Raw genomic sequence first — 14,823 nt, 5'->3', positions numbered from 1 at the left:
AGGCCGTGGTTTGCGCTGATTTTAGAACAGGTAAGGAAAGTTGTTAGGCACGACGCAAAGCGGAGGTTTCGCCAGTTTTGTTTCGCCATGAAGGGGCTTATTTCCCAGATAATGACCGGCGTTCTATACATTATCCCGCTTATTACACGGCTACTTGCCAACAAAAATAACTTAACACAGTGTGTCTTTTTACAATGTATTTGTTACCATTCGTATTGATGATCAGCAGAGAAATAGTTCGCCAAAGACGTTGAACTTCATAGACTGAGCATTATTTTGGCTTCAAATCAGATGACGTTGCTAAGCAACAGAGTACGCTGTCGTCAATGGAGGCTGACAGGCTCTCACTTGGCAAACAAATCAACGTTTTTACAGCAATCTATATTAAAATCTCACCACCTGGCTGTTTTCACAATAGTCATATTGTCATAAAATTTCCCTCTTTCAGTTTTTTAGTGTAAAATTGAACTATGAAATTAGCTAAAAAAAATGCAACTATGATGCTTTCTAGCATGGCTGCCGCCTAAAAGACGATGCGGTCTCACGGGCAACCTGCACTCGCTCAAATTTCAAAGACTGTCACGACCTAAAACAAAAATGTGACATTGTAGTTCCACTCGAAATCGCTTTCTCTACAAGGCCATATGGTTATGATTTTTTGGGGGTGGTATTCTTCACTAATCCAAGCTCCAATTTGCGAGCTAGACAGTCTCTTTCACGTTGTATCCATGCGTCGTTGGTAACGTGTGTTAACGTGGTGACGTAGCTAGCACAGGTTACCCTTCGTCGACAAAAGGCACTTTGTCCCCACAAAAATGTTGTAACCTCCTAAACTGTGCAACGGAACGTAAATCCAAATAGAAGCAACGCAATCGAGACCAAGACGAACTTTTTGACATCGACGTTGTCTATGTAGTCCAAATATTGACTGAGCCTTAGGGGCGCGAAAATAAACAATAATAAATAATAATAATAATATGTGAGATAACAATGGTTTTTGCACGCCGAAGGCAAGCACACCCCAATGAGAAAACATTTTTTGAGTTAAGAAGTGGAAGTGCAACAAACCACACACACGTAGGATTAAGAAAAGTAATGTGACACATTACTTACATCAAGTCTTAAATTGGCTTAATGTTATGGTGTTCTTTTCCCAGACAAGCTGTCAATAAAAATCCACCCGTTAAATTTGTGTTATATTGAGAATTTTGTTTAAAGTAGGCCAATCTAATCACAATATCTGATTGTCCATGTGCAACTGATATACTTTTCCAGACTTCCCACCTCAGCAAACCAGACAGCAGAGGTCTCACACACAGGTAAACACAATAGGACATATTTCAAAACCATTGAAGTCTATGACTGCAGTTCCAAGACCATTAAGTTCCCTTGATAATATATGTTTGTAAAATTACATATATTACTCAGCTGGAGGAGTGGTGTTAGCCTACTGGTTGGTTGGAAGAGAAGGAGGCCAAATGAAGAGGCAGTGCTCAGGAGGAAACTTAGAAAGTAAATTCTAATCAGATTTTAAACAACTTGTTGGTTGCCCAACATGAGGAAGACAGCCTGCTTCTTCAACGACTAATTAGTCCTCTTAAGGGCAAATGATTCAAAAATGAACACCCATCTTTGGTGTATTGAAAGGGTCCTGTGTAAGCTATGGGACGTATATTGCATTTGTCTATTTGTAGGACCGTGTTTCTCAAGTGGTGGGTCCCGACCCAAAAGTGGATCGCAAGCTGGTGTAGGTCATGTTAATTCATAAAAGCATTTTAATACATATGTTTTATGTTATTTAAAAGAAACCTCAGAAACGTATGAATGTAAAAGGCATCTTTGTAAACCACTCTGATCTGTTGTAATGTGTAAGCCTGTAACTATGTAAACCGAACATTTAACTTACTTGACTGTAAAGAATGACTTTGTATTCTAGCTAACCAACAGCGCAAAGATAACAAAGCTGACTAGATGTAAAAATATATATACATGTCTGGCTACTACAGTACGGCACTATCTGGTGGCTGGACAAATTGTCAAGTAACCCCAAAAGCGGTCTGGAACGGAAGACGAAAGGTAGAAAATTAGCTGTAGGATTAACTAATTTGTCGTTATACCTGCCACTCGTATTGTACAGTACCATAGGCTACCTCCCCAGGCCGAAGCAATCTGGAATGGAAGACTACAAGGTCGCAAATGAGCTCTAGCTCTAACTTACGGTCTAACACTTTTGGTTACAGATAGTAGCAGAGATGTGCCGGGGAAACAGCTAGAGCCAACTCCTCTGTGAAAATAGGAGACCGTTTAGCGTTACTGTACACTGTTAACGAAAGTAGAGCTAGACTAGCTAGCTATCTCTAGCTATAATCATCAGATTACACATTTCAGAAGTGTTTCATATCACGTTTTTTTTTGCTAGTCAAATCGTTTACTAATGAAATAATAAATCGTTTACTAATGAAATAATAAATCCAAAAACGAAAATGTATTTGTGAGGAATGTTTAATTAAAGATTGAAAACAGATGTATAGTTATGTTGTATGTATGCCCTGTGTCGCCCGGGCAACAGAGGCTATGTCAAGACTCATGAAGCTAACACCTCAGCCGCAGACTATTGTTTCCGAAAATAGATGTACTAGCTTAATAACAATGCGTACATCATATTGTACACTACATTTCATAATTCTGAGTAAATAGTTATCACCCTGGTCTCTTTGCTTGTAGCGTTTCTAGTTAGCCTATCATCTCCCAGAAGTTAACAAGCTGCTAAACTGATGTTCTACTACAGGTAGTAAAGCGTGTTTTCGTGACGTTAGTGACGTTAGCAACGTCAGTGACTGTGGCTAGCAAGTTAGCCACCGTTAGCTTCACTTTTCGCCACAAAAACTTAATTTCTACTTAAACCGTGCAACAGAACGTAAATCCCAATACAAGCAACTCAATCGCTACCAAGACGAAACATTTGACACCTAGGTTGTCTATGTAGTCCAAATATTAACAAAGTTTTAGGGGGGCAAAAATAATAATAATATATATGTGAGAAAACAATGGTTTGTGCTCGCCGAAGGCAAGCACACCCCAATAAGAATACTAACAAAAACAATAGGTTTCCTCCGACCGGAGGAACCCTAATAATAATAAGAATACTAACAAAAACAATAGGTTTCCTCCTACCGGAGGAACCCTAATAATAATAAGAATACTAACAAAAACAATAGGTTTCCTCCTACCGGAGAAACCCTAATAATAAGAATACTAACAAAAACAATAGGTTTCCTCCTACCGGAGGATCCCTAATAAGAACTAGAGAGCATACAATTTCTGGGGAAATTGTGAGGGTGTGCTTGCAGCTGCCCCAGCTTCCCATAGTCTCCTGGTGTTTTCTGATATCAACCATTCAGTGTGTTTTTACATTGGTGTTAGACAGCAAAGAACATTTGTGTAGGTTGTTGGTCAACTCGTCCCGTTATCTGGTTACCAATTCCTGGAAAGCAACCATTAGTTGACGTGTAATTTTGTAAACTTGTAATTAACCATTTAACCAACATTTTTTCCAGTTGATAAGCAACATATATATACAAATTGCTCATCCAAAGCAACAGAAAGATAAGTGATAAGGATATGAGAATGTTATTTAAAGAACATGTTTTACCTTATTACATGACATTTGTGCTAAAAATAAATTTCCTTCAAAACTGTAGTCCAATTTTCCAGGTTAGGATTTCCAGCAACAAGTCTATCTAAAGTGGATATTTGAATTTCAAAATAATTCTAAGCATCATATAGATTTGTCTCCCGCAAAAGGTATCAGATTTACACAAACAAATATTTAAAAAAGCACACTTGAAAAGTTCAGGTTTATTTTATTTCAACGACAGGTACATTTAAATTATTTTATTATAAATACTGTCCTAAATGGTTATTATTGGTGCCCTTGTAGCACCTGTATCTCATATTCAATGTGAATGGAATCACAAGAACATTGAGAACTGGTGCACTTAAATTTATCTGGATAATTGAGACTTGTACACACTTTTCCAGAATGACCAGTGTTGAGAATTAGAAATGGATCTGGAGTTGGTCACCGGTCAATGCTCTGCGGCTGCTCACTGCTCCTAGTGTACAAGATTAATACAAAATATACACACATTTACAGAAACTGTAACTAAATGAACATAAGCTATAAATCTGGAGGTGGTGCCTGATCACTGCTCCACAGCTGCCTACCGCACCTACTGAATAGAATGGGTGACAAAACAACAGACGTTAAAACATGAAACAACACAATAAACATCAATGCATAGCTAAAAGTAACATCAACAGTGTAGAAATGTTTTTGTTTTTGTTTTTTGGGTGGGGGGGGGGGATAGACAAACATGAACTGTAACACAGTGAACATCAAAAGTGTAAAAATGTTTTTTTTTTTTTTGGGGGGGGGGGGGGGGCGGGGATAGACAAACATGAAAAAGTCTGTCAGTGCGTCACAGGCTCACTTGATCAGACAACGTGGAGAGTTTAAGGCGTACTATCCGTATGATGACAAGTGCTGGTTGGTCTGTCAGTGCCACACAGGCCCACTTGATCAGACAACGTGGACGGTTGGAGGCGTACCATCCATGTGCTGGTTGGTTGTCGTTTGGTGGTCAGTTGCCATGGCATGACATATTGCTGCTGTGCCCATGAGACTGTGTTGGTTTGAAAGGCTGTTGTGGCTGGTGGGTTTTGTGGCTCGACACTTTGGCTTAACAAGGAGTCACCCTCTATTAGGGCCCCCTGTCTCATATCACCAAGGTGTCATTAGAAAATACACCAGAGTTAGGTCTGTCAGTGCCGCACAGGCCCACTTGATCAGACAACGTGGAGGGTTGGAGGTGCAATATCCTTATGATGACAAGTGCTGGTTGGTTTCCGTTTGGTGGTGAGTTGCTTTGTCGGTCCTTTTGTCATGGAGTGAAAAAATGGCTGCTGTGCTGTGATCTTGCGTTGATTTGGAAGGCTGTTGATTGGCTGGTCGGTTTGAAACGTAACACAAATAACATGATCTATAAAAAATTGAACACTAACAGATTGTAAAAATGTTTGTGTGTGTGTGTGTGTGGGGGGGGTTAGTGAGGGGGATAAAACCTTAACACTACCAACATGAAGAAGTCAAGTCAAATGTATTTATGCAGCACATTTAAAAACACTTTGTTGACCAAAGTGCTATACAGTAAAAACTAGACATATTTATAGGACATGACTAACATCAAAAACAAATGCTACCTAATTTGCAGACTAGAATGTTTAAGAAAAAAGATAGGTCTTAAGGTGGGAAAAATACAGTCAGACACGCTGGTTTGTTGCCTTTAGATGCTCCGTTTTTGGGTTGGTCCATTGTCATGGCTTGGTGGATTGCTGGTTATAGTGTAACATCTTGGCTTAACAAGGAGTCAGCCTGTATTAGGGCCCCCTGTCTCATATCACCAAGATGTCATCAAAAAATACACTAGAGTTAGGTCTTTCAGTGCTGCACAGGCCCACTTGATCAGACAACGTGGAGGGTTGGAGGCGCAATATCCATATAATAACAAGTGCTGGTTGGTCTGTCAGTGCCGCAGGCCCACTTGATCAGACAACGTGGAGGGTTGGAGGCGTACCATCCATGTGATGACAAGTGCTGGTTGGTTGACAAATGACAAAGGCTATTGAGTGGCTGGTGGGTTTTGTGGCGTGACACCTTGGCTTAACAAGGAGTCACCCTCTATTAGGGCCCCCTGTCTCATATCACCAAGGTGTCATTAGAAAATACACCAGAGTTAGGTCTGTCAGTGCCGCACAGGCCCACTTGATCAGACAACGTGAAATGGAGGGATGGAGGCGTACTATCCAGATGATGACAAGTGCTGGTTGGTTGCCGTTTGGTGGTGAGTTGCTTTCTTGGTCCTTTTGTCAGGGAGTGACAAAATTGCTGCTGTGCTGTGATATTGCATTGATTTGGAAGGCTGTTGATTGGCTGGTCGGTTTGAAACGCAACACACAACATGATCTATAAAAAATTGAACACTAACAGATTGTAAAAATGTTTGTGTGTGTGTGTGGGGGGTTAGTGAGGGGGATAAAACCTTAACACTACCAACATAGAGAAGTCAAGTCAAACTTATTTATGAAGCACATTTAAAAACAATTTGTTGACCAAAGTGCTGTACAGTAAAAACTAGACATATTTATAGGACATGACTAACATCTAAAAACAAATGCTACCTAATTTGCAGACTAGAATGTTTAAGAAAAAAATAGGTCTTCAAGTGGAAAAAATACAGTCAGACACGCTGGTTTGTTGCCTTTAGCTGCTCCAATCTTGGGTTGATCCATTGTCATGGCTTGGTGGATTGCTGGTTATGTGTAACATCTTTGCTTAACAAGGAGTCACCATGTATTAGGGTCCCCTGTCTCATATCACCAAGATGACATAAAAAATACACCAGAATTAGGTCTGTCAGTGCCGCACAGGCCCACTTGATCAAACAACGTGGAGGGTTGGAGGCGCAATATCCATATGATGACAAGTGTTGGTTGGTCTGTCAGTGATCAGACAACATGGACGGTTGGAGGCGTACTATCCGTATGATGACAAGTGCTGGTTGGTTGTCATTTTATGGTGAGTGGCTTTGTTGGTCCTTTGTCATGGTCTGACAAGTTGCTGCTGTACTGTGATCTTGCGTTGATTTGGAAGGCTTGAACCGTTGGCTTTTAAATCCCGCTCAACGGCCAAGGTAGAACGTGAGATCCTGTGAATCCTCTGCTTGAACCGTTGGTATCCTGCGTTGGTTTGGAAGGCTGTGTGGACTTGCTGGTGTGTGGTGTGACATACTTACTTGTGCTGTGCCGATGGGATCCTGCGGTGGTTTGGAAGGCTGGAGATGCTGGTGGGTTTTTGTGGCGCGACATCTTGGCTTAACAAGGAGTCACCCTCTATTAGGGCCCCCTGTCTCATATCACCAAGATGTCATTAGAAAATACACCAGAGTTCAGTGGCTGGTCGGCTGTTGTGGCGTGACGTCTTCTTGTCGTGTTGATGAGATCCTGTGTTGGAAGACTTTGGAGCCGCTGACTGTGTTTGGAGATTGATGTTTTATCTTTGCCCTAGATGTTAGACGTTAGAATACAATATACAGGATTATGATAGCTGTAGTAAATTTGCAATAATCCTGATTGGAGACAGTCTTGTGCTCTGGAGATGTAAACATGATCCAACAGTGTGTTCTTCTCAGTGGTGGCTTCTCTGACCAGTTGTGTATATCCTCTTGACTGAAGAAGGTTGGATATTGGCTTTTTTCCACTGGACAGTAAATCTTCGTTGAAATCTCCACAAAGTACGATAGGCTGGCAATCCATAACGTCTAAAGATTCCAAGAGGCTTTGCAGGTTTGAAAGAAAGTGGCCAATATTGTAATCCGGTGGTCTATACACAACAGCAATCAAAGCTTTGAGAGGGGACTCCAGTTTGACGACCAAAAACTCCAAGTCAGTAACATTTTGAAGGTACTGCTTTTCACAGGCATGGTAATGGTTTTCGGACATACATAGCGACACCACCTCCACTTCTACTTGCTATGTGAGGATGGTTGGTGTAAGAGAGGTGTCTGTTGCGTTTAAACATGTTGTAGCCCTCCAGCTGTAGACTTTCAGCAACAAAAGATCCTGATAGGTGAGTTTCGGTAAAACATAAAACGTCTCCAAGTGTCAACTGGTGATGAGATTTGATATCGGCAATGTGAGCTGGCAATCCTTCCGTGTTGTGATGGATTATCGTCAATGTTTGCGCCTCGTTTGTGGTCTGTCGATACTTGATAAGTGACATAGTGCTGTCCAACGATGCTCTTGTCATTGAGTCCAGAGATGCTGTGATTGCAGGATCACAAAATATCTTCTTCTCATCAAAGTCCATAATTTTCAGTCCTTGGAGTGAAGTTGTTCTACTCAGAGCCACGTAGGCCATTCCGGGATGGAAGACACGTTTTAATGAAACCACTGCAGATTGTGTTGTCATTCCTTGGACTTTGTGAATTGTACATGCAAAAGCCAACCTGACGGGAAACTGCCTGCGAACCACTCCTTTTTGTTTCAGGTTTTTCCTCTAACCTCTCTATGTACACCAAGCTTCCAGCATCACCCGATGAATTGTCCCGATACCGTTGTCCTGGATTTGGATTGTCCAGCACAAGCCCCAGCGAGTTTAGAGCTGTAACACCATTCTCTGTCTGGGTGACTATTCTCGCAATCTTGCCAAATGTCCCGTTAACAAGCCCGTCTTCCACATCTATGTTTCTGGTGATCATGATTCGGGCACCTTCAGATGCTTGTAGCATGTCAAGCAGATTGTCCTTTTAAAGGATGGTGTTGCTTCTTCATCACTCCAGTTTTAGGGTCTCTTCTATAGTCCTCTGCATCTATGTTGAAGACGTTGGAATGGAGGACAGACACAGTTGCAGCATTATGTTTATCAACTTCTTTGTTGGTGGAGAAGATGTGTAGCACGTCATTAGGGCAGCGGGCGGGGTCAATCACTTGATGAAGCAGAGCTTTGTCATTGTTGCTTAAGGCGACCGTCTTCTGCTTCACTCTGATTCTATTCAAAAGCTCAGCGAATGCAACATCATCTCTCTGTCGCATAATCTCCGTCAGTGTGATCATTTGAAAGTAGTCTTTCCAGAAGTCATCTGTATCTTCCTGAAACACGCAGAGCGGTTTACTTCTTCCCAGTGGGGGGAGCTGATAAAAGTCTCCTACAGCTAGTACCGACATGCCACCAAACGGTTTCTTACTGCCTTTGATTTGCTGTAATCTCCAGTTGACGTAGGCAAACAAGGGCTTTGAAATCATTGACACCTTGTCAATAATGATGATCTCGGCGTTTGAAAGCTGGGCCCTCACTTCATCTATGAGATTTCCAAGTCCTTGGTACGGTGGCTTTAAGCTTCGTGGCAACTTCAGGACATAATGCAAAGTGTTGCCTGAAATGTTGAAAGCAGCAGTTCCTGTAAATGCAGTCAGTATAACGGTTGGCATGGATATGTCAGTTTCCTCGCATAGTCTGGGCAGTTTACTGAGTATTTTTGTTGCCTCAGCATGAACACACTTTATGAGGTGAGATTTTCCTGTGCCTGCACCACCAGTGACAAAGTAAAAGAAAGGGTCAGGATTTAGGCCACGCACACGGTAAACGCACCACTCACGAACCAAGTAGAATGCGCCAGCTTGTGTCCGGTTAAGGTTTCGATACATGTTGCGGACAAAATCTGGGCACATTTGTGGGGCCTTTACAGTAAATGCAATCCCCCCAGTTTGCTTCTCACGTGTAAACTCCGGAACATCATCTTGTTCATTCTCGTGAAGTGGTTCAGCTTGTTTTCGTTCTTCTATACATTCCAACTTCTCCCACTCAGCTTCCGGGGCGAAGGTGTTCCAAGCATCTTCCACAGGGCCGTTCTGCATGTAGTCGTTTAAGACTTGTTCCACTATCTTACTGTGTTGTTCAAACTTCTGTTGGTTTGTTTGAACAATTGCAGTCACTGCGCATATGTTGCGTGTTCCTGGTAATCTCACATGGGCATGTTTGTAAAACTCCTGGGGCCTCATGTATAAACGTTGCGTACGCACAAAAAGCTTGCGTACGCTAGTTTTCACGCACACTTTGTGATGTATAAAGATTTACTTGACGTGAGAATGTGCGGGCCGTCACGGAAACTTTTGAGCAGACGTGAGAATGTGCGGACCGTACGCAAAGTCTTGTCTGGCTCTGTAACGTGGCAAATTCCAACTGAAGTGCCGAAACTCACCAAACATTACAAAATAAAGTTTCTACTACAGTTTCTGTCATACGTAGGGCCTATATAACGTTAGTTTTTCAAAAACATAATTAGGCTACATGGTAATACAAGTTTGATCATTGATGTGGATGATAAAAACCCAAACGGTAAATGTTATCAATTGTTTAATCCGCCACCACTTAATAACGTTTGTTAAACTTGAGGGTGTCAAACGAACGATCCATGACGCACGGATCCACCTCCCAAGGATAAAACGCAGTGCAGGTGGGCAAAATCACTAACGTGCAATCCTCAATTGATCCCGTGGATTAGTGAACAAGGTGTTGGAAATAAGGTGTGGCCTTTAAAAGGAGGTGTAAAAGATGAATATAGCCCACTTGATGTGAAATGGCTGCCCTGGCACTGCTAGAAGACATTGCAAATGGGAGAATCCGCAGAGAGCGTGTATTTAGGGACCAAACAGATTTGCTGGCCCACGATGATGACTGGCTTATGAGTTGATTCAGGTTGCCAAGGGCTATTCTGTTGGAACTCTGTGCTGAGCTTGGGCCGGCTTTAGAACGCGAGACAGCAAGGAACCACGCATTACCTGTCCCCTTGCAAGTGCTGACCACACTGGGCTTCCTCGCAACGGGGGCTTTCCAGCGAGAGCTGGCTGACCGGTCAGGAATTTCACAGCCATCCCTGAGCCGCGCCATGCCAGCTGTATGGAACGGTCTCATCCGTATGTCACCCAGGTATATAACATTTCCCTTCACTGTCGGTGAGCAGGCCAACATTAAACTGCAATTTGCAGCGATGAGCCGATTTCCAAATGTAATCGGAGCCATCGACTGCACTCACATTGCTATAAGGGCACCATCTGATCACGAATTTGGGTATGTGAACAGAAAACACTTCCACTCCATTAATGTGCAAGTGATATGTGATGCACAAATGTGTTTGACAAATGTTGTGGCACGGTGGCCTGGCTCTACCCATGATTCATTTATCCTGCGAAATAGCAGTGTGGGGAACAGACTTGAAGCAGGGGCTGTGCAGGATGGCTGGCTTATTGGTAATAGCATACATGTAATTTATGATCATTAAGCTACGGTAAAATGAGGCAATTAGTTTATATTGGTTAATGTATACTACCCGTATAGGTGACAGCGGTTACGCTTTGCAAACCTGGCTCCTCACCCCACTCACAAACCCCCAGAATGAGCAAGAGCGGCGGTACAATGATGTACATACTCGGGCTCGGTCAGTGGTGGAGCGGACCATAGGGCAGCTGAAAGGCCGTTGGCGCTGCCTGGACAAGACGGGTGGCATGCTGCTTTACAGCCCACAAAAAGTTTGTCGGATTGTGTTGGCATGCAGTGTGCTGCACAATGTGGCAAACAAACGTGGTGTGCCTCCGCCACAGGCCGAGGCAGATATAGATGAACCCGACCCTGGACCCCCCAACATTAGGCCCAATGCAGCAGCCTTACAGCTTCGGCTACAGGTCATACGAAGCATGTAAAAAGGTAAGACAAGAAGCATTTACTTTTTTAGTTCTTTTATTGCGTCACATATGTTTGTCAGACCATCATTGACTCTTTTTAATTCGGTCAGGATTTCCCTCATGGTGTTAACAATTTCAATTTGTGACTGCAGCACAGCATCCGTGAGTACACGACCCGTCTGGCGTCCCTCAGAAGCGGAGGCCCGTGGCGCAGCCGATCCAGTGTGCGCTCCATCCCCTGCCCTGGAGGTGCTGGCCACACATGGATCCCCGTATCCCCCCCCCCCTCCTCCTCCTGGGTCTCGCTCGTGCCGAGCTCAGTTTGGAAATTATCTGGAATAAACGAAATTAGCCTACATCAGTTGGTTCAGACTACTTCTTGTGCGTAATTTGGACGGAAATGTTTTTTGCAACTGGCCTTTACATGTGTGAGTCGTGGTGTATTTCATACTTACCAGGATGAATGTTTGAGTCCCCCTCACTTGCTGGCAGAACTCCAGCTATGAGTGTCTCGCCGATAATTGCAGCCACCCTTTCCTCCTGTGGCGTGAGCGCAGATGCTCCCGCCCCCCCACCTGTAGCTGCCACGCTGTTACGATGCGCCACCACTCTTCTCTTAATTTCCAGTTTGACATCGGACCATTTTTTTTTAATGTCTGCTATGGTCCGGTTTTCCGAACCCACAGCATTTACGGCCCTAGTGACAGTTTGCCACTCTGCCGACTTTTTTTTATTACTGATACCCGATGACAGGCCGCCAAAAAGAACACATTTTCTCGCCTCCACCTCTGTTATGAGAACCTCGATCTCACAGTCGGTGAAATTCCTCTTTTTTACTTGTTTAGTCATTTTGATTCAGACGGAGAAACGACCTCGGGGGCGTATTTATAGGCCGACTGCATATTAATTTATGGGAGGAGGCAAGGCGGGGTCAGTGGCTCGTTCACGTGCGGTCAATTTCACGTTGATTGTGATTTATAAAGGAAAGGTGCGCAGGATCTGGCGTACGACCGGTTTTATACATGTGAATATTTCTGTGCGTACGTACTTTTCCGAGTTTTGGCCGTACGCCATCTTCTGGTATGAAAGCTGCGCAATCCTTTATACATGAGGCCCCTGGTGTGTGGGGAACATTTCCGTTTTCAGCGATGACCCTGACCGATGGGGGAGGTAGAGTTTGAGCAATCTTCCGTAGAATTTCTCAGGGTCCTTTTTTTCTGAAAAGCGAGCATATCTGATGACTGCAGGCTTCCCTCTGGTGCGTTTCTGGATCATTCCCATGTTGTTTAATAGGCTGACACGCTTGTCGTCTTCTGTTTCCTTTCTGTAGACAATCCTGTAATCTGATGCAAAGTCTGCAAGACACATATTTTCAAACTCTGGTGTTTCAGGCCTGGCTCTGTATTTGTCGGGCATACCCGTCATCCACACATTCTCACTTTCTTCTGGTTTCTTCTGCAATGCGCTAAGCGGGAGACTCATTCTCAGTGCGTTGTCAGTCGTTTGTAGAAATAAAACCTCGCGTGAGCAAGACTTCATTTTCAGGCTGCACGTACGGGCCACAGACTCCTGGGCGCTGACCTCTCTGTGTTTGGAATAAGCCTGAAGAACACCTTTCATTTTCTTCTCATTCCGTCTGATTTTCTGGGCTCATGTCTTTGACTATCATTTTGAGATAGTCACTCATCTCACGCTCTGGCTTGGATATTTAGGAGAGCATGTACATGATGCAACCACACTCATCAAGAATGTACTGGATGTCCATGTTTACGTTCTACGCCATTAGCAAATCTGGATTGTAGTTGTTCACCCAGCAGTCCTTGACATCACGCTTCATTAAAATGTCGCTTGCGGAGGTCAACGACTCAACATACGTGTCATATTCATCAAATGTCATATTACACTGCGCCAATAGCTGTGACATGTCTTCAACCTGTGCTTTTGGGTCATTCAGCAAGTAGCAGACCGGTTTCAGTTTGTTCTTGGCTGCTTGTGGTGCCATTGCATGTTCTTGGGGTGGTCCTTCCTCTTCTTGTGGCATAGGGTAAGTTACGCGTGTTTTTTTTATAGGTGGTTTTGGAAATCCAAATCTGCATACTCTGTTACCTTTCCTGCATGAGTTGGAATGACTTCTGCTGTGCATTTGAACGTCTGTGACATATCTGTGAAGTAAGGGTTGTTTGTCTTCATCAAGCAGCTGGCATGAAATGTAGCGATCCACAAAGTCCCATACCTTGTCATCTTCGTCTTCTCCGACAATAGGAGCTCCTGCTACCCAACCGAGACAATGTATATGGGGGCTTCCTCTCGCCTGAAATTCTACCCGGTAAAAGTAATCGATAACTTCACCGATTGGCTGCGCAGGACCCAACAGCAACTGTCTCATCAGAGCATCAACCCTCTTGTCAAACATGCGCATGGTGGTTACAGGGTTACTTCTGAGAATGTCACATTTCTCAGCCCAGTCTAGCTCCGAAAAATCCACCTGTTGACCTTGTTGTGCTTTGATGGCTGTGATCACCTCTGGCCATCTGAATTCTGCAGCAGAGAAGGTCAGGAAGAAAGTTGGCTTTCCTAATTGTCTGACCATGGAGAGAAAATCCTTCAGAGTTCTATCCCAGTAAGCTGGAGTCCCTCTCAGTGGTTGCATGAATCTTGTAGCATCTCTGTTTCTCACCAACCTCTCAACCTCACGTTTGTCCTGGAGCAACTTGTTGGATTTTTTCCGTCCGTCCTTGGTCTTGGATTTTCCTTTCCTTAATTGAATTGACATGCTGCTTTTTGCCAGGTGAGTCTCTGTGACAAACTGCGCGAAAAACAGGTAACTTTGGTCTCTTGCAAAACGTGTGTCAACCCAGAAAAGCCTTGCATTGAAATACATGCTCGGGGATAGTTTGACTTGTCTCATCTCGTCTAATGTAGTCCTTCCAGTAGGGAACTGAACAGGGAAAGCCATTGCCTCAAGCCTTGGGACTTGGGAAAAGCTAACAGGCGTGTTTCCTTGTGCTGGGGCGATGCTGAAAATCCCATCCCCGTAGGTCAGCGTTTCTTCTCCAAGGTCAGGTGGCTGTAAACAACTGTCCAAGCCAACTCCAGTTCTTAGTGCAGCTTTCTCAGTCTCTGCATTGGGAGGTTGTTGGTCATGGTCTTCCTGTTGCTCAAAGGCAGGCTGTAAAGCTGTAGACTTTACCTCTGATAGATCAGCACTTTCTATGCGATCAAGTACCTCCATCATTTCAGTTTCATCATCGCTATCAAGGTCCATCCAATCATCATCATCATCCGTTTTCTCATCAGGTCTGATTGTAATGTTTCTGTAGTCAGGGTGTGTGTCAATGAGCTTTAAGAGTCCCGCTACAACATTTCTCATGTTTACAGTGTGAAACAGCTGGTGGCCTTTGTAAACCAGACGTCCTTTCAGCTTCACTCTGTATAACTGGGATGAGCTGCATGGTCTTGGTAAAGTATTTAACGTTGTTTCCACCTCGGATGGCACACACACCACAGCGCCATGTATAGCTGCTT

At 43.7% G+C, this 14,823-nt stretch overlaps 1 protein-coding gene and 1 long non-coding RNA gene across 2 annotated transcripts; one reads left to right on the top strand and one right to left on the bottom strand.

The window, feature by feature from the left end:
- Window positions 1-10,338: 10,338 nt before the first annotated feature.
- Window positions 10,339-11,656, top strand: LOC146261693 (uncharacterized). Its single transcript, XR_014724819.1, has 3 exons — window positions 10,339-10,866; window positions 10,955-11,320; window positions 11,451-11,656. It is a non-coding gene; the product is annotated as an uncharacterized LOC146261693 (long non-coding RNA).
- LOC146261692 (uncharacterized) lies at window positions 11,602-14,274 on the bottom strand. Its single transcript, XM_084668675.1, has 2 exons — window positions 11,754-14,274; window positions 11,602-11,631 (listed from the first exon to the last, which is right to left on the bottom strand). Exon 1 carries the CDS (start codon window positions 14,252-14,254, stop codon window positions 13,073-13,075), a length of 1,182 nt encoding a protein of 393 aa, XP_084524801.1. The 5' UTR covers window positions 14,255-14,274; the 3' UTR covers window positions 11,602-11,631; window positions 11,754-13,072.
- Between the last annotated feature and the right edge of the window lie 549 nt (window positions 14,275-14,823).

The sequence above is a fragment of the Hypomesus nipponensis genome, chromosome 12 (genome assembly GCF_054491055.1).
Source record: "Hypomesus nipponensis isolate SF chromosome 12, ASM5449105v1, whole genome shotgun sequence".
Classification (NCBI taxonomy): domain Eukaryota; kingdom Metazoa; phylum Chordata; class Actinopteri; order Osmeriformes; family Osmeridae; genus Hypomesus; species Hypomesus nipponensis.
This window is presented reverse-complemented; position numbering and strand designations above follow the sequence as displayed.

Coding starts and splice junctions, on each gene's coding strand:
- LOC146261692 (XM_084668675.1), bottom strand. CDS start 14,254: ATGGCTTTCCCTGTTCAGTTCCCTACTGGAAGGACTACATTAGACGAG.